Genomic DNA, 19,677 nt, shown 5'->3' on the forward strand with positions numbered 1-19,677 from the left:
AAGTGATGCTTGGCATGTGCTGGCCAAATAAGAGACCGCACAGAAGAGTGACAAAGAAGCCAATGAATGGTAAGCAGTGGACTGGCTCTGGCCCATTGATCAACACAAAAGTCTCTCAAGTGAGAGTGCATGCGCTATTACATGCTCATGCAGGCAAGACCTAAAAATCGAGGCCTCTGACTTGCTCTTTGAGAGCTCAGGTGATAATATATTGTAAAATGAGTACACTGAACCAGCTAGTACAATCAAGATTCAAGGAAAATGAAAACCAAGGACATACCTGTTTAGCAAAGCACCCCAGGGGCTTTTTTGAAGAACAGCAAGTTGCAGCCATTTTTAAGAAACTCTCTGTTGAATTTATCATCACCAGAAGTGGGGTCTGTGCGTAGTTACTTGAATATTCATATAAAAATCTAGAACAGAAAAAGCATCCAATTAGCTAGATGGAAAGTAGCAGCCCTGTGTTGGTCCCTGGACTCTACCAACAAAGAGGATTTAATTTACCAATAATAGTACCACAAACTGACATTAGAGTACCAATATGCCTTTTATTTGCAAACCTAGTCAATACCACTTTGCAAAAGGTACATTGTCGCCATTAGAAGGCATAGGTGGCATTGAACTAAATCCCATAATCCTGGATTTGTGAACAGGGGACTCCCCATTGTCCAAGAATACTGAAAGGTGACACATCACACAGACTATTATACACTTGAATATATGTATGTTTATCTTGTAAAGGCGCGGCAAAAATACTGAAAACAAAAAAACATTTTTTTTTTTAAATCAAGCAATATTTCTATTGATTTTTTTCCATCAGGCAAGTGACAGACATTTTCAAAGCATACCATGCTAATGCACGAGTGTTCGTATTCATGGCAAGTGGTTGGGATACATAAGAAAATGGTAATGTGATCATATGTATGCAAAACGTGCTCACTAATCTCCTAAACATAACTGGTGCAAACATCCAGGCGCAGGTGATACGAAAATAGCATACTCTAAACAAGGTGCCAAGACCAACTCGCGATTAAAAAAAACAACACAAATCAAATCTCTGCTGAAATTTGAACCCTGTCCGCTTCTAAATGTTTCTTCCAAAGTGATGACGGAATCAAGTGTACGCAAAGCGTGTTCAATACCTCTCCGTTAACAAAAATCCATAAGCAGCTAGAAGTAAATGTTTCAAAAGTCAGCTATGGATTTCACTGCTGTATTTTATGTCATTTCACCTGCATAACATCAAAATGTACTTTTTGTGTCCAGGTCTCTAGGTGTTGTTCCTGCTACCCCGAAAATAAGTCGAAGATGAAGCAGTGTTTTGTCGTTTGTCGTGTTTTGTCGTTTCTATCGAGCGACCACTGACCCTCGGGTAGGTCGCTCCCCTGCTCACGCAGCGCCACCAGTCCCTGACTGCCTTCCTCTCCTGTGAGTGTGCTCCCCCCTTCTTGCCCGTGTACCCCGAGTGCTTGAGCTTGTGCTGGTGCTGACACAAATCCCTTTTCTCTCCTTGTATCCCATGCGTGTGCCCCCGAGTGACTGAAATTCCCCTTTTCTCTCCTTGTATCCTGTGCGTGTGCCCCCGAGTGCCGTGCGCCGTCCTCCCCTCTCAGCCCCTCCTTTTTAGTTGATTTAGTAGGCTCTTGTTCCCTTTTCGCCGTCTTGCGGCTTTTCCCGCCGCTCCTACCGCGCTTTTCCCGCCGTTTTTTGCCGCTCTTTTTTGGCGCTTCCAGCTCCCCTGCCCGCCCACCTCCCGCCTGCCAGCTGACCCCGCCTCCCCACCTACCCCTTAAATGGCGGCCGCTGCGAGGCAGAGGTAGCGACCACTGACCCTCGGGTAGGTCGCTCCCCTGCTCACGCAGCGCCACCAGTCCCTGACTGCCTTCCTCTCCTGTGAGTGTGCTCCCCCCTTCTTGCCCGTGTACCCCGAGTGCTTGAGCTTGTGCTGGTGCTGACTGAAATCCCTTTTCTCTCCTTGTATCCCATGCGTGTGCCCCCGAGTGACTGAAATTCCCCTTTTCTCTCCTTGTATCCCGTGCGTGTGCCCCCGAGTGCCGTGCGCCGTCCTCCCCTCTCAGCCCCTCCTTTTTAGTTGATTTAGTAGGCTCTTGTTCCCTTTTCGCCGTCTTGCCGCTTTTCCCGCCGCTCCTACCGCGCTTTTCCTGCCGTTTTTTGCCGCTCTTTTTTGCCGCTCTTTTTTGCCGCTTCCAGCTCCCCTGCCCGCCCACCTCCCGCCTCCCAGCTGACCCCGCCTCCCCACCTACCCCTTAAATGGCGGCCGCTGCGAGGCAGAGGTAGCGACCACTGACCCTCGGGTAGGTCGCTCCCCTGCTCACGCAGCGCCACCAGTCCCTGACTGCCTTCCTCTCCTGTGAGTGTGCTCCCCCCTTCTTGCCCGTGTACCCCGAGTGCTTGAGCTTGTGCTGGTGCTGACTGAAATCCCTTTTCTCTCCTTGTATCCCATGCTTGTGCCCCCGAGTGACTGAAATTCCCCTTTTCTCTCCTTGTATCCCGTGCGTGTGCCCCCGAGTGCCGTGCGCCGTCCTCCCCTCTCAGCCCCTCCTTTTTAGTTGATTTAGTAGGCTCTTGTTCCCTTTTCGCCGTCTTGCCGCTTTTCCCGCCGCTCCTACCGCGCTTTTCCCGACGTTTTTTGCCGCTCTTTTTTGCCGCTTCCAGCTCCCCTGCCCGCCCACCTCCCGCCTCCCAGCTGACCCCGCCTCCCCACCTACCCCTTAAATGGCGGCCGCTGCGAGGCAGAGGTAGCGACCACTGACCCTCGGGTAGGTCGCTCCCCTGCTCACGCAGCGCCACCAGTCCCTGACTGCCTTCCTCTCCTGTGAGTGTGCTCCCCCCTTCTTGCCCGTGTACCCCGAGTGCTTGAGCTTGTGCTGGTGCTGACTGAAATCCCTTTTCTCTCCTTGTATCCCATGCGTGTGCCCCCGAGTGACTGAAATTCCCCTTTTCTCTCCTTGTATCCCGTGCGTGTGCCCCCGAGTGCCGTGCGCCGTCCTCCCCTCTCAGCCCCTCCTTTTTAGTTGATTTAGTAGGCTCTTGTTCCCTTTTCGCCGTCTTGCCGCTTTTCCCGCCGCTCCTACCGCGCTTTTCCTGCCGTTTTTTGCCGCTCTTTTTTGCCGCTCTTTTTTGCCGCTTCCAGCTCCCCTGCCCGCCCACCTCCCGCCTCCCAGCTGACCCCGCCTCCCCACCTACCCCTTAAATGGCGGCCGCTGCGAGGCAGAGGTAGCGACCACTGACCCTCGGGTAGGTCGCTCCCCTGCTCACGCAGCGCCACCAGTCCCTGACTGCCTTCCTCTCCTGTGAGTGTGCTCCCCCCTTCTTGCCCGTGTACCCCGAGTGCTTGAGCTTGTGCTGGTGCTGACTGAAATCCCTTTTCTCTCCTTGTATCCCATGCTTGTGCCCCCGAGTGACTGAAATTCCCCTTTTCTCTCCTTGTATCCCGTGCGTGTGCCCCCGAGTGCCGTGCGCCGTCCTCCCCTCTCAGCCCCTCCTTTTTAGTTGATTTAGTAGGCTCTTGTTCCCTTTTCGCCGTCTTGCCGCTTTTCCCGCCGCTCCTACCGCGCTTTTCCCGACGTTTTTTGCCGCTCTTTTTTGCCGCTTCCAGCTCCCCTGCCCGCCCACCTCCCGCCTCCCAGCTGACCCCGCCTCCCCACCTACCCCTTAAATGGCGGCCGCTGCGAGGCAGAGGTAGCGACCACTGACCCTCGGGTAGGTCGCTCCCCTGCTCACGCAGCGCCACCAGTCCCTGACTGCCTTCCTCTCCTGTGAGTGTGCTCCCCCCTTCTTGCCCGTGTACCCCGAGTGCTTGAGCTTGTGCTGGTGCTGACTGAAATCCCTTTTCTCTCCTTGTATCCCATGCGTGTGCCCCGAGTGACTGAAATTCCCCTTTTCTCTCCTTGTATCCCGTGCGTGTGCCCCCGAGTGCCGTGCGCCGTCCTCCCCTCTCAGCCCCTCCTTTTTAGTTGATTTAGTAGGCTCTTGTTACCTTTTCGCCATCTTGCGGCTTTTCCCGCCGCTCCTACCGCGCTTTTCCCACCGTTTTTTGCCGCTCTTTTTTGCCGCTCTTTTTTGCCGCTCTTTTTTGCCGCTTCCAGCTCCCCTGCCCGCCCACCTCCCGCCTCCCAGCTGACCCCGCCTCCCCACCTACCCCTTAAATGGCGGCCGCTGCGAGGCAGAGGTAGCAACCACTGACCCTCGGGTAGGTCGCTCCCCTGCTCACGCAGCGCCACCAGTCCCTGACTGCCTTCCTCTCCTGTGAGTGTGCTCCCCCCTTCTTGCCCGTGTACCCCGAGTGCTTGAGCTTGTGCTGGTGCTGACTGAAATCCCTTTTCTCTCCTTGTATCCCATGCGTGTGCCCCCGAGTGACTGAAATTCCCCTTTTCTCTCCTTGTATCCCGTGCGTGTGCCCCCGAGTGCCGTGCGCCGTCCTCCCCTCTCAGCCCCTCCTTTTTAGTTGATTTAGTAGGCTCTTGTTCCCTTTTCGCCGTCTTGCCGCTTTTCCCGCCGCTCCTACCGCGCTTTTCCTGACGTTTTTTGCCGCTCTTTTTTGCCGCTCTTTTTTGCCGCTCTTTTTTGCCGCTTCCAGCTCCCCTGCCCGCCCACCTCCCGCCTCCCAGCTGACCCCGCCTCCCCACCTACCCCTTAAATGGCGGCCGCTGCGAGGCCGCGCAGCGGACGTGCGCAGCGGGCGCGCCACTGGCGCGCCAAAGGCGCGCCTAAGGCAAGCCAGTCTGCGCCCGTCTGCGCCTGGACCGCGCCTAGTGCCCGAACCCCTGGCCCCCGCGCCCCCGCTTGACCTATGACTCCGCCACCCTCGCCAACCTCAACCCCGGCCGCGCGCCGGGCTGCTACCGCGCCACCCCTAAACGTACCCACGGACCCTTCACCTGCAGCAACTGCCGCTTCACCTGCCTACGGACCCACACCGCCACCACCAAGAGCGACGCCCCCGGAAGCAACCTCGAATGCATCCTGGTCAACACCCGCTCCGTCCACAGGCACGCCATCGAACTGTGGAACCTCATCAACTCAATGAACCCAGACATCGCCTTCCTCACCGAGACCTGGATGAACCCCTCCTCGGCACCCGACATCGCCATAGCCATCCCCGACGGCTACAAAATCATCCGGAGAGACCGCTTCAACCGCACCGGAGGAGGCATCGCCATCGCACACAAAAGCTCCATCAGCATCTCGACCCACACCGACAACTCACTCCCCGACGCCAAACACCTCCACTTCGCGATCCACATCGACCCCAAGACAACCCTAAGAGGCACCCTCATGTACAGACCACCAGGACCCCGCACCAAGTTCAGCGAAGACATCGCAGACTTCGTCAACCCCCACGCACTCTCATCCACCGACTACATCCTCCTAGGAGACCTCAACTTTCACCTGGAGAACCACACCGACAACAACACCACCGCCGTTCTAGACAACCTCGCCAACCTGGGACTGAAACAACTGGTCAACACCCCCACCCACTACGCCGGACACACGCTCGACCCCATCTTCTCCTCAAGCAAACACATCACCTTCAGCCACACCACCGAACTCACATGGTCGGACCACAGCTGCGTCCACTTCAGCTTCAAGAAAACCACCGTGCATCACCACACCCGGCAACCACCAAAAAGATACTGGAACCGAATCACCACAGAACAACTCGCAGCAATGCTCTCCCTGAACCAACCCACCAGCACCAGCAACCCCAACGAGGCCGCCAACAACCTCACCAACTGGATCTCCGACTGCGCCAACCTCCTGGCCCCTCTGAAGACCCAAACCAACACCAACAACCACAAGAAAAACTCCTGGTTCACCACCGAACTCAAAAACTCCAAGAAAGAATGCCGCCTCCGCGAGAAGACATGGCGCCTCAACCCGACAGAGGAAAACCTGACAGCTCTCAAGGACACCACCCGCCAACACCACCAACGCCTCCGCACCACACGAAAAACAGCCTACCAGAACAGACTTGACAACAACGCCCACAACAGCAAGGAACTATTTGGCATCGTCAAAGAGCTCTCCAACCCGGACGCAGAAACCAACCCCATCCCTCCCTCACAGGACCTCTGCGACTCCCTCGCGACCTTCTTCCACCGTAAGATTGCCGACATCTACAACAGCTTCACGACCACCAACATGAACCCGCCCCCAGAAGCCGCGAACGACATCTCCACCATCCTCGCCTGGAACCCTACCACCACCGAGGAAACCACCCGCGTCATGAACTCGATCCACTCGGGATCACCCTCCGACCCCTGTCCTCACCACATTTACAACAAGGCCGACAACATCATCGCACCCCACCTCCGAGACGTCATCAACGCCTCCCTCACCACTGCTACCTTCCCTGAAAGCTGGAAACACGCAGAACTCAACGCCCTCTTAAAGAAACCTACAGCAGACCCCACCAAACTCAAAAACTTCCGGCCTATCTCCCTCCTACCGTTCCCCGCCAAAGTGATTGAGAAAATCGTCAACGCTCAACTCACCGCCGCCCTGGAAACCTCCGACTCCCTCGACTCCACTCAGTTCGGATTCAGGGCCAACCACAGCACCGAAACCGCCCTCATCGCAGCCACGGACGACATCCGAGCCCTGACCGACAAGGGTGAAACCGTGGCCCTCATTCTCCTGGATCTCTCTGCAGCCTTCGACACGGTCTGCCACCGCACCCTGATAGACCGCCTCTGCAGCGCCGGCATCAGAGGCAAGGCCCTGGAATGGGTCATCTCCTTCCTCTCCGGAAGGACCCAGAGAGTCCGCCTCCCCCCCTTCAGATCCGCAGCCACGGAGATCATCTGCGGCGTACCCCAAGGATCCTCCCTCAGCCCCACCCTATTCAACGTCTACATGACCCCCCTGGCAAACATCGCACGCAAACACGGACTCGACATCATATCCTACGCCGACGACACCCAGCTCATCTTATCCCTCACCAACAACCCCACATCAGCAAGGACCAGACTGCACGACGGCATGAAGGAAGTAGCGACCTGGATGACAGACAGCCGACTGAAACTGAACACAGATAAAACGGAGGTCCTCATCCTCGGCCCTACCCCCTCCGCATGGGACGACTCCTGGTGGCCCCCCGCCCTAGGCAGCACTCCCCAACCGACCAACCACGCACGCAACCTCGGCTTCATCCTGGACTCCTCCCTCTCGATGACCAGACAGGTCAACTCGGTGACCTCAGCGTGCTTCAACACCCTCCGCATGCTCCGCAAGATCTTCCGCTGGATCCCCATCGACACCAGGAAGACCGTCACCCACGCCCTCGTCACCAGCCGCCTGGACTACGGGAACACTCTGTACGCCGGCATCACCACCAAGCTGCAGAGGAAACTTCAACGGATCCAGAACGCCGCAGCACGACTCATCCTGGACATACCTCGCCACCACCACATCTCCGGACACCTGAGAAAACTCCACTGGCTCCCGGTCAACAAGAGGATCACCTTCAGACTCCTCACCCACGCACACAAAGCCCTCTACAACCTCGGACCCAAACTCATCAACTCCCGCGTCTCCTTCTACACCCCTCCGCGCACTCTGCGCTCCACCGGTCAGGCCTTGGCAGCCGTTCCCCGCATCCGCAAAACCACCGCCGGAGGAAAATCCTTCTCTTTTCTGGCAGCGAAGACCTGGAACTCCCTGCCCAGTCACCTTCGCGCCATACCCGAACACCTCCCCTTCAGAAGGCAGCTCAAGACCTGGCTCTTCGAGCACTGACCCCCTCCCCCCCAGCGCCTTGAGACCCTTATGGGTGAGTAGCGCGCTTTATAAATGTGATTGATTGATTGATTGATTGATTGATTGACCTAATCTGACCTCATCGATTACACTAAATTTCCAAGAAAAAAAATAGCCATTATTTCACGCAGGACTTCAAAAAACAAGCATTGGTAAATTAATTAGGTTTCGTCTATGGGATTAATAATCAGCTCTTTTTTTGTTGTAAATTGTACAATGAGGCTCGTACATTTCATGGCACTACGGTAGATTTTAAAACAAGAAGCCCAGCACAAAGACTCCACCAATGTGTAATTTTAGCTTGCTGCAAAGCAACAGGTTAAAAAAAGTTGGAATGAAAATCTCGTAGTTGATAGAGCGTTCCGTATTAATAATTTACCTGTATTTTTGGACACTCTTTAGGCCGATGAATCTTTTGACTAAGTGGAACTCTCTGTACTCTATATCGATCAATTTCCTTAAATCAATAATTAATAACGAACATAAATTGTAAAATTGCATTGTGTTACCTAAAGGAAACACAATGCAATTTTACAATTTCCTCTCATATTTACCAATTACGATCAGCATACAAGGAAGTCTTCGTCTCACAGGTACCGTTTCTCGATCAGCATGGGTACCGTTTCGATCAGCATGGGACGGGGCAAAGGGGCAAGGTGGACGGGGCAGTTGCCTCACGGCGGCAAGATAAAACTACTACTTCATGCAAAGGGCATTTCAAAGTTAAAGTCTCTAGGGCAAGAATCATTTAAAGTCTCTTTCTCTCGATTAGAGAAAGTATCAAAGTCTCTTTCAAAATGGCGTCGCAGCAAGGTGGGCCATAATAGCTGCAATGTCCTGCAAAATGGCGGGTATCGAGCTGGTAATGGCTGTAATGGCTACTTTCTTCTCGTGCACCTGGGTTTTATAGACAACAGTTCAAATCCAGTAGGGTCTTCCATTGGAGGGTTCATAGGTTAGCTTCAAATTGTCCAATCAAAAACGACAGTTCTCAAGCTTTTACTTAAGCATACATTATCCTTGGAGATGGGTACGCAAGTTGCAACATTGTATACCAATTAGCTCACTTTCAGAGCCTCCATTGTCCGCACCTGCAAATCGACCTTGGAGTAAAGAGAAAATATGCCAGGCTGGCACGAAACCTTAAGATAAGCATGTGAACGATCTCAGTGGAAAAGTACAGCTTCAAGCAGAAATACACGTTTAATAGCACATTGGAAAAATACGAGCATCTAAACCGTGAGACCAGGCCACTAGGCCAAAGCCTCCACTAAAGTAATGCTAAGCTTAAAACATTTCAAACAAGCAAATCATAGCACACATTTACGATTATGTCAGATTAGTGCAATTCTAATACACCACGTTATATAAAGCACGCTTATAAATGTTGTCAAACTACTCTGAGGGCACATTTTGTCCCCGTACAATCTTTATTAGTTCGGTTAAAGTCACACATGATTATTTCACACTACGTTTACGTTAATAAATGTAAAACCTTCATTTTCTGCTTCATCAATCCCTCCTCTGATGACTACTTGTCATCACACCAAATCATGCCCACAAATTTTATTCCATTAAAATTCTGTCAGTTCCCTTTTCCTTTTAATTCCCCTAGTTTGCACTTTGTATTCTTCTGCCATTCCTTTCATAATTTTCTCTTCTTTTCTTCTCTTAATTCTTTCCATAATCATTATTATTCCCCTTTTTATTTCCCAGATTCCAAATATGCAAATTATTACTATTAATATTCCTTCTATTATTTTCAGTAATATTCCATTCCAAATTCCCCCAATCCAATGTCCCACTGAAGCAAGTCCTTTTCCAACCTTCTCCCACACTCCTGGTTCTTTCAGTTCCTTCAAATCTGCACTCTCTTTTGTTAGATTAGCAAGCATAGTTTTAATTTTCACACTATTGTCTGGAATATAAGTACAACAGTGTCGTGCACCAAGCATTTTGCAAACGCCACCATCCTTTGCTAAAAGAATGTCTAAAGCAAGCCTATTTTGAAGAGTCATAGCTCTTTCCGCTGCAAGTTCAGCATCTATCAGGATTATAGCACCTGAAAACTTCGTCAACATGTTATCCACTATAGTAGACAACTTTCGTATTTTGATGGAATTCAACACAACTCCTAATGAAGGAATCATGGCTCCAAATATATCTCCTACCACAGCAGCTGCGGTCTCTCTTTTCTGGATACAATGTGATCCAGATGTCTTTTGAATCATCGATAGGTCATCCAGTTGATAAACCTTTGGGAACACTATACCCAAATAACATCTCCCCCACCATCCCTTTGGAAGACGATAATAGGCATTATACCCACAAATGTAATATACACCTGGAATGACAGGGTCAAGTCCGTCCATCATGAATGTCCATTTGGCCTTAAAGATAAACGTATGTTTACACTCACTCGCTCCTACAAAAAATGTTGTCATAATAAGATTCACCTCGATATATACAAAATTTCCCTACATGCCAAGCACCTAAAGCTATTTTCCCTTGTGTCTTTATTGCAGCAAAATCATAATTATCTACTGAAGTCCTCTTATGTAGCTCCTTTTCTAATTTCGCATTCATTTGTGCCCTTCTATCATCTGTGCGATCTAAAAAGCTTATTTCTACTGCAGAGAGCGAGCAGGTAAGGTTTTCCCTATGAGCGTGAGCCGTTTCAAAAGGTTGCATTGGCTCGAAAAATTCCCTCATTATCTTAGCATCCCAATCTTTAGCAATCTGGCTTAGCTGCGCTATTATAGGAACATATGCAAAGGTAACATCATAATTTGAGTAAAAATACTGTATGTTAGTTTGACCATAAAATCTAGACATTACTATACTACATGTAATCCCGTATGTAAGAGGCATGTGGTGATAAGTCACCCCTTCCTTCACTGATGTCGGTATCTGTGTACACACATAACAATCTTTCGCATCCATAGTCTCAACATATTCTGTTAGCAAGCGATAGAAAATGTTATACGAAAGCTCTTTCTTATCGTGCAAGAGTCTCTCATCCAATGCTAGTCTTTTCAATGCGGTTAGTTCGGTGACAGTAACAGGAGCAAAAGTAGAAGCATCAATTTTCTCATTCTCACCCTTTCCATGCATTGTAAGCACTATTGCCATTATTATTAGTACACATGCAATTACTAAGCCTATACACACGTATTTACAATACTTCTTTCTACTGTTTTGCGTCATGATCTGTATAGAATCAGAGAGCTAGAAGCACCTATAAATGAAACTATTTAGCAATTCAGTTACAAAGCTGAACGAGCGCAATGTTCACACAGTTTTCTTCAGGAGGCCAGTCACTTATCGGTTAGCAGCATTTGTCTCAATTCGGCAATAACTCAGTCTTTATTGGTCTAGCAAATGTCTCATCCGGTTTAGCAATATGTCTCAGCTGGTTGTTTGTTTCACGTTATATTGTAGCAAGCAATATCATTTATCACCCTTTCAATCAACACTGTCAATAAAACTTTTCTTCTCTATTGGTATCTCTTCTTCTTCGTTCTCGATGCTTAGAGATACAAACTCGTCAGTCCAATCGTCATTGACTACATATGCCCATTCAGGACCGGAATATCTTCTGTTCGGTATCCTTTTCCTTTTCAATTTTGCTTCTCTTTTTGATTCTGCTTCGCTGGTACTTTCCTCTTTTGTCAAGTCCTTTTCTTCACTTGAGGTTGGTACCACGACAGACACTTCCTTTCTTTTCTCTTTCACTTTTGGCCTTTCTCCGTCGTTCAAACCTTCTCCAGTCCTTTGTTTTACTGGTGATATACTTAGTCTCCTCTTTGCACCATGTCCATTTGACGGACCTGCAATCTTTTCTGTAGAAGTTTGAACTGTTTCGTTCTGTTCTGCCTTGTCCCCTCCTTCTGGGGAATTGATCACGTTCTCTTTTTCTTTTTCTGTATCGGCTGCTTCTGGGAAAGCCCTCCTCTGATCAGGCTCTCCTGCTTTTTCACCTTTTTCGAGCCCTTCGTCACCGTTACTTTCGTCAGGCTCTGTATCACTTTCAGCTGCTTCAGGTTCCTTGTCACCCTCAGCTGCTTCAGGCTTTTTGCTACCCTCAGCTGCTTCAGGTTCTTTGTCACCTTCAGCTTCTTCGTCGCTGTCTGAACTTTCTCCTTGGTCTTCCCCAAGTGAGTCGGACTCTTCGTTCTCCAATAATATCTCTCTCTCTCCTGCTTCTGCCTGTTCGCTTTCAGTTCGGTTTTGTTCTGTCTCAGCACTCAGCACTGCTTTGTCAGGCACTGGCAGTTTTAGCGCTTCAACTTCCTCATCTGTGGGACACAACACCTTCTTTGTGTGACTGGCGTGAATCCAGTTGGGAACCCCCGCACACTTCACAGCGGTAGTTGTCGTCAGGATCACTTGGAAAGGGCCTTTCCAACGGGGTTCCAGACACGACTTCCTCACGTGCTTCTTTACCACGACCCAGTCACCTGCTTTCAGTGCGTGTCCTGGACCTTGGATCGGTGGCAAGGTGGTTGCTTCCACCTGGTGAGAGAAAGAGTGAACCACGTCAGCCAGACCCTTGCAGTAGTCTAACACCATATCATCTGTAATATTCAAAAGCGCGTTTGCGGGAACTGCAGGAAGTCTCATAGCCCTGCCCATGAGAATTTCGTGCGGAGACAATCCAGTCTTTCTGTCAGGGGTGTTTCTCATTGACATTAGCACTAAGGGCAATGCGTCAGGCCATTTCAAATTTGTCGATGCACATATTTTCGCCATTCTTGATTTCAGTGTACCATTCATTTGCTCCACCAGTCCTGATGCTTCAGGGCGATAGCTACAATGCAGTTTTTGCTCAATGTTCAGCGCTTCGCAAAGTAACTTTATCACCTCGTTATTGAAGTGACTTCCCCTATCTGATTCTAAAGAGATCGGGAATCCGAAACGTGGTATCAACTCTCTCAACAGTAGCTTTGCAACTGTAAGGCTGTCATTTCTATGTGTGGGGTATGCCTCAATCCAGTGACTAAAAATGCACACAATCACCAACACATATTTCAGACCTCCATGCACAGGCATCTCAATGAAGTCCATCTGCATACGACTAAAAGGCCCGCTTGCCATACCAATGTGGCTCGCGTTCACAACTGTTCCCTTTCCTGGGTTCATCTGCTGGCAAGTGACACATCGATGGCAAACTGCTTCTGCAGCTTGACGAAATCTGGGGTTAAACCAATCAGTTTTGAACAATCTTATCATGGCATCTCTCCCTAGGTGAGCTAGCCCATGATAGAACCGCGCAAGCTGTGATAAGAGACTGTTTGGCAAAACAAATTTTCCCTCATTTGAAACCCATAACTCGTCTGGTCTCTTTATACATTGTAATTTAATCCAGGAATCTCTTTCATCCTCCCTGACATTATTTTGTAATGCTTTTAATTCATCTATTGTATCTACGACCTTCAAGGCAAATGCTTCAGCTGGTTCGAGTTCTGGTTCACTTATTGAATTCCATTCGTCCCTGAGTAATATACAGTTCAAGGCACAAAATCTCGCGACTTGATCCGCATATGCATTTCCCAGAGAAACATAGTCCTGTCCTTTCGTGTGAGCACTGCACTTTACCACTGCAACTTCGGCTGGCACTTGAATGGCGTGTAACAATTCCCTTATCCTCTCCCCGTTCTTCACTGGGGATCCTGAAGAAGTCAGGAAACCTCTCTGTGACCATAGTTGTCCAAAGTCATGCACAATCCCAAACCCGTACTGACTATCAGTGTAAATGGTGACTTTCATCAATGCAGACAGTTGACATGCTCTTGTAAGGGCTACAAGTTCTGCTACTTGTGCAGAATAGACTCCTTGAAGCCACCCCGCTTCCAAGACACCTGTTACTGTACATACAGCATATCCTGCTTTCAAAATCCCCATCCCATCTCTTAGACATGAACCATCAACGAAAACAATTTGGTCATTTTCATCAAGCTTAGTATCCTTAACGTCAGGTCGAGGTTTTGTGCAAAATTCAGTCACCTGAAGGCAGTCATGCTCGACGTCTTCAGCGTTCTCAATTTCAGCATTTTCTCCAGGGAGCAAGGTTGCTGGATTCAACGTAGTGCACCTTTTCAGCTGCACATTCGGTGAGCCCAGAATTATCGTTTCATACCTTGTGAGTCTTGCTCCAGTCATGTGTTGTGTTCGGGAGCGGGTCAAAAGTATCTCAACTGAGTGAGGGACCATGACTGTTACTGGGTGTCCCATCACTATTCCTTCACTCTGAGTGAGGCTGATACCAACTGCTGCTACGGCGCGCAAACACCCTGGGAGTGCTGCTGCAACTGGATCCAAAGTAGCTGAAAAATACGCTACTGGTCTGTTTATGCCACCATGGGCTTGAGTCAAGACAGACAGAGAACATGCATCACGTTCATGGCAAAACAATGTGAAAGGCTTTGTGTAATCAGGCATACCTAAAGCTGGAGCCCTGCACATGCACTCTTTCAATTCAACAAAAGCATCCATCTCATCTCCTTTCAACTCAATCTGATCCAAGGCATCCTTCTGGGTCAGCTTCAGTAAAGGCTTTGCTAGTGTCGAGAAGTTGGGAATCCACTGGCGACAGTAGCCCACCATTCCCAAAAACTTCCTCACCTCCCTCCTTGTCTTTGGTGGACTCATTTGAAGTACACTCGTTATTCTTTCCTTCATTATTTTCCTTGACCCTTTCTCTATCTGGTGACCCAAATATTTTACTTTCTTCTGACAGAACTGCAATTTGGAAGGAGACACCTTATGTCCATGCCTTCCCAAATGGTTCAACAGAGCAATGGTATCGGCTGTGCAGCCACTTTCTGTCTTTGATGCAATCAGTAAGTCATCAATGTACTGTACTAGAGTTGATTCGAATGGCAATTCTAATGCTTCCAGGTCTTTCTTTAAAATCTGATTGAAGATTGACGGTGACTCAGAAAACCCTTGAGGAATTCGACACCAACTGTAAACTCTGTCTAAGAATTTGAAACAAAAGAGAAATTGGCTGTCCTCATGAAGAGGCACCGAAAAGAATGCTTGTGACAAGTCGATGACTGAGAACCACTCGGCATCGCAAGGGACTTGAAACATTATCACAGCTGGATTTGGTACGACAGGGCAACACTTGACTATGATGTCATTTATTTTTCTCAAATCCTGCACAATTCGGACCTTTCCACTCGGCTTTATTAGTCCCATGATTGGTGAATTACATGGACTGCTCAACACTTCTTTCAGTACTCCCTGCTTTACAAATTCGTCAATAAGTTGGGCAACTTTCATAAGGGTGTCTTGTGCCATGTGGTATTGTGGGGTCTGGGGAAATATTGCATTGGGTTTTACAGTCACTTTCACTGGTTCCACTCCTTTCATCAATCCCACCTCTTTCCCTGTCATATCCCACACTTCTTTTCCGACTGTTTCCCGTAATTCAGCTGGAATGTCTTCTTCAGTTATCATCGGGAAAAGGCAAATCAGAGGATACTCTTCATCGACAGTTTCCATCTCGTCCCCATCTACACTGTCCTCTTCTTCCCCATCACTGCTCGTCTGAATTTTAATTCCCTCGTTCGAACACATAATCGAACAACCCAATTTGCACAATAGGTCTCTCCCTAACAGTGCTATCGGGCTTGAGTCACATACCACAAACTGATGTACCCCTTGATAGTTACCGATGCTGACTGGTACCGGATCTGTTATTGGGTTCGTCAGGTGCCTGTTTGCTACTCCCACCACTTGAACTGTCCTCCCTGAGAGTGGCAAATTTGGTACTTCAATGCTCTTAACAGTTGAACGTGTTGCTCCTGTGTCAACCAGGAATGAGACACGATGACCCATTACTCTTCCCTCCACGTACGGACCCTTTTGATCAACTTCCAAGGATGCTGCAAGCACACAATCTCCTTCTTCTCCTGAACTTTCACTCTCCCACACATTGTTTATTCCACTCTCACTATGTAGTGGGAACTGTTGTACGGTGCTATTTGTACTCATTACCTGACCCGAGACCTGTGGAGGAACCATCACTTGCTGCTGACTCATTGGTGCCAAAGGTATTTGCATTTGCTGATTAGGTACCATGGGTAACTGCTGTTGCATTGGCTGCATTTGCGTCATCTGCATACGAGGCATCTGCATCTGCTGCGGCTGCATAGGTTGTAATCCCTGCAACTGATTTATGGTCTGAAAATTTGGGTTTGGACCTCTCATTTTCGGTCCCCTCATTGTCTGAAATGCATTGACATCATTGTTTTGCTGACCAACACCTGCACCTGCTCCTTCCTGCACCACCATCGGGCACTCGCGTTTCCAATGACCGACAATCCCGCACACGTGACACGGCATCACCTTCTTCATTGCCTGCACACCATTCACAACAGTGTTCAAATCCGGACCATTATTCGCAAAACCTCCTCTGCCTCTGCCTCTGGCCTGTGGCTGAAACGCCATGTTTCCCTGCAACTGCGGCTGCGGTTGCGGTACCTGCTGTTGGAACCCTTGCATCCCTTGCAAACCTTGCAGACCTGTCTGAGCTGCTTTAAGCTGCATCATCATCACCTTCTCTTTCAACCTTTTCTGTTTCACTTCAATTTCGTCGCTACAGTATTTCGCATAATTCAAGACTTCGTCAATCGGTTTAGACTGCCAGCAAATCAAATGCGACTTTATCATCTGACTTATCTCTGGCCTCAGCCCTTCCACAAATCTAAACACAAAATGAAGCATGTCCTTCGCCTCTATTGTTTCCGTGCCACTGTAGTTCTTGAACGCCTTCAACAACCTCTCATAGTAACTATGAATCGACTCTTTAGCCTCTTGGGCAGTTCGATCGATCTTCTGCCAATCCACATTTTTCGCGGCAACCTTCGTCTTCAAATGCTCAATCACCTTATAGTACAGGCTCATCACCATAGGCGATGGTGCACCCGTCTCCCTGTCTCTTTCTGGTTCACTCGTCGGCCAACCTACAGCTCTTTTGCAATCCTCCCACAAATCTGCCGGAACCACAATCTCAAAGAGAGTGTTCAGGTCTTCCCAGAGACATTTTGCAAGCTTCACAAACCTATCAGTCTGTTGATACCATTCAATCGGCTTCTCTCTCAGTTTGGGAAAATCATCTGTAAAAGACTGAATGTCACTTCTGTGCCATGGTACATGTATTAATTTTCCCCCTGCTGTCTCCCTCATTGGTAACATGGTTACTGCATCACTACTCTGCGGTCTTTTCTCGTTGAGTTCTGTAGCACTGTCCCTCCTCTTTTCCTTTCTCTTTACCCACCTGCTTTCCCACTTGTCTAAGCACCTCCACACTTGTGCACTCTGCAGCAATTCTCTAAGGTGCGCCTTCATGCCTGCTGACCTCATGTGTTCAAAATCTGTGGTCTCGAAATCCAACCTATAGCTCCTGCTCAAGTGTTTTGTCTTGTCTATATCAACCCCGTTTTTGTCAGCTATTTCTTGCAAGCTTTTATGTACCTTGTTCACTTCTCTCGTAATCCTGGGACATAGATACCTCAGCTCTTCTTCCGAGTAGGACTCTAGCCTATTTACACCCATAGTCCCTTCCACCAATTCTTGTGCTTCCATGTTCAACCTGACCCTATTCAGATAGTCTTCTCCCTTCCCACTGGCTGAGCTTTGTGTGGAATTCAGACTGTTGAACCACTGTGTCAGCTGTTGCGCATTTAACCCCATCAGTGTAGCATTCACATCGACTGCCATCGATGGTTGCGGCAACTTTTCAGTGTTCGATGACAGTGGTATCACCAGTGGGGGACTTGACCTCACCAGTGTTGACTGAGCACATATGGGACTAAACTCCATCAAGGACCCAGATCCAGTTGGCTGAGCCGCTATCGGAGTTATCCCTGGAGTGTTTTCTATGCACCTCCTCTCTGTCCCATTCTGCAGCATTGATCCCTGACCGCTCATAACTAAATTAGGCTGACTGTACAAAGGTACTGGTGGACCTACAGTAATGGGTAGCGATATCGCATCTGGGTTTTGTCCATTTCCCCTGTTCTGAGGCATGTTCATTCCCACACCATGGGTCATCATTGCCGGCATGCCCATCTGACTCCCCGTCATTTGAGCATGTGCGTTTCCCCCCTGCATCTGCTTTTGGGGCATCAGAAACTGAGTTGATTCAGCTTGTGCCAATGTCTGGTTGTGACCATTCTGTACTCCCCTTACGGTTGGATCTAGAATCATTCCTGCACTGTTGTCACTGCTACAGTACCCTGGCATCTGCGGCTGATAATTTTCTGCTGGATTCTCCTAACCTGTGGTATCTGTGGGGTGAACAGTAAACTCGGGTCCTTAGATCCCGATGATGCTCCTGAACTCTGACTTCCACCGTTCTGTACCGATGCCGGAGGGGCAGAACTGGTACTTGGACCTTGTTCACTCTCCGCATAAGGTGGTGGACGGTCGTTCAGCAATTGCATTATCAACTCCTCATCCTCTAACTCCTCTTCTCTTCTCAACTTTTCCTCGTCCTCTCTATCCTTGGAAAGCTTCCTGTCTGTCTTACAGGTAGCTTTCTTACCTGTCTCCTCTTCTTCCTTAGTAATTGCGGGAAACAATTTTATCCCCTGCAATACATCTGACCTCCACACCTTCTGTGCATTATCCCACCTAGCATCCGCTAGTGTCTTTTCTACCTTTCTCATCCTGTTCTCGAACTTATTTTGCTGCTGCTGTCTGGCCATTAGTTCCCAAATCGCTAGAGCCTCAAACTGGGCTGGCCTTGGAGGCACCTTCATGTCGTACATCGTGAATCTCAAATTCTCTAGAATCCTTATATTGAATGTCCCATGTATCGGGAACGCTACGCTCCCATGTTTCTCTGTCAGTTTGTGCCATTGCTTTAGCCATAGACACGGAGCTACCCGCTTCTCTTCCATTACAATGTAAGCTGGTGTGCCTTCGGGCGTCTCCTCTCCTACGCTCGCTTTAATGTATGACTCCCCCTTCATCGCACTCCTAAATGCTTTAAAGAATTTCATTTTCTCGTCTTTTATTTCACAAAGTTTGTAATCAATAGGTGACTTTAATTCCCGGAATACTCTTCGCTTGCCTTTCCCCTTCCAATCGAGTCCCACGGACTGCGTCCAATCCGTGCGCGACCCTTCTCACAAACCAACCTATCCCAGCGCGGCTCCTAGTGACGTCACACTCACACACACTGCGGCTGACAAAGCCTCGCGGCTAGTCTTCCTTCACTCAGCTCCTCTCGTAACAACTTCTTGCATGTATCGCGAGCTACCAAAAACTAAAACAGATCTGTCGGTTTACTACAGGAAGGGTAACACAATCGCTTCAGGACCTTAGGGACTTTTCACTAGCCTCGGCAGTTATTCCGTCTTTCTCAGTCCCCACGTTCGCAAGCAAATCTGACCCGCAGATCTACTCTCAACTTGTCAATGATCTGTTCTAGTGCACTTAGAATCTTGTCAAAGCCCGAAGTCGAAGTTTCTTTCACTCCCTTACACACGTACCGACTTGTTGACCACGCCCGATCAACCTACTAAACCGCCCAGACCACAACATGGATCAACATACTCCGGAGTCTCTTGACCTCGCAGGGCCCGTCTCAACAACAACAACCACGTGGACCTTTTTATGCACAAAGCGCCACATGCACATGAAGTTCGACGACTTCCCTACTCTCACACTCGGAGTCGCACCTCCGCTATTTCTATGAAGTTCGACGACTTCTCTACTTCTACACTCGGAGTCGCACCTCCGCTATCTTCTAAAAGAAAAATCCTCGCAACCTTTTCACACACCCTGCGGCAATAAGCTGTGCAAGCGCAAAACCCTAACTTCACTCATACCATCACTAGTACCGCCAACGCCGAATCCACACCTCCATTCTCTTCATTC

General features: G+C 49.1%; 1 protein-coding gene across 1 annotated transcript in view; it reads right to left on the reverse strand.

The window, feature by feature from the left end:
- GC (GC vitamin D binding protein) overlaps positions 1-19,677 on the reverse strand; it is a 203,378-nt gene that overhangs the window by 126,658 nt on the left and 57,043 nt on the right. Inside the window, exon 5 of the mRNA XM_069236874.1 lies at positions 281-413. Within this exon, the coding sequence (XP_069092975.1) occupies positions 281-413 (133 nt within the window). The remainder of the gene's footprint in view (positions 1-280; positions 414-19,677) is intronic.

Source organism: Pleurodeles waltl, chromosome 1_2 (assembly GCF_031143425.1).
Source record: "Pleurodeles waltl isolate 20211129_DDA chromosome 1_2, aPleWal1.hap1.20221129, whole genome shotgun sequence".
In the NCBI taxonomy this organism is placed as follows: Eukaryota; Metazoa; Chordata; class Amphibia; order Caudata; family Salamandridae; genus Pleurodeles; species Pleurodeles waltl.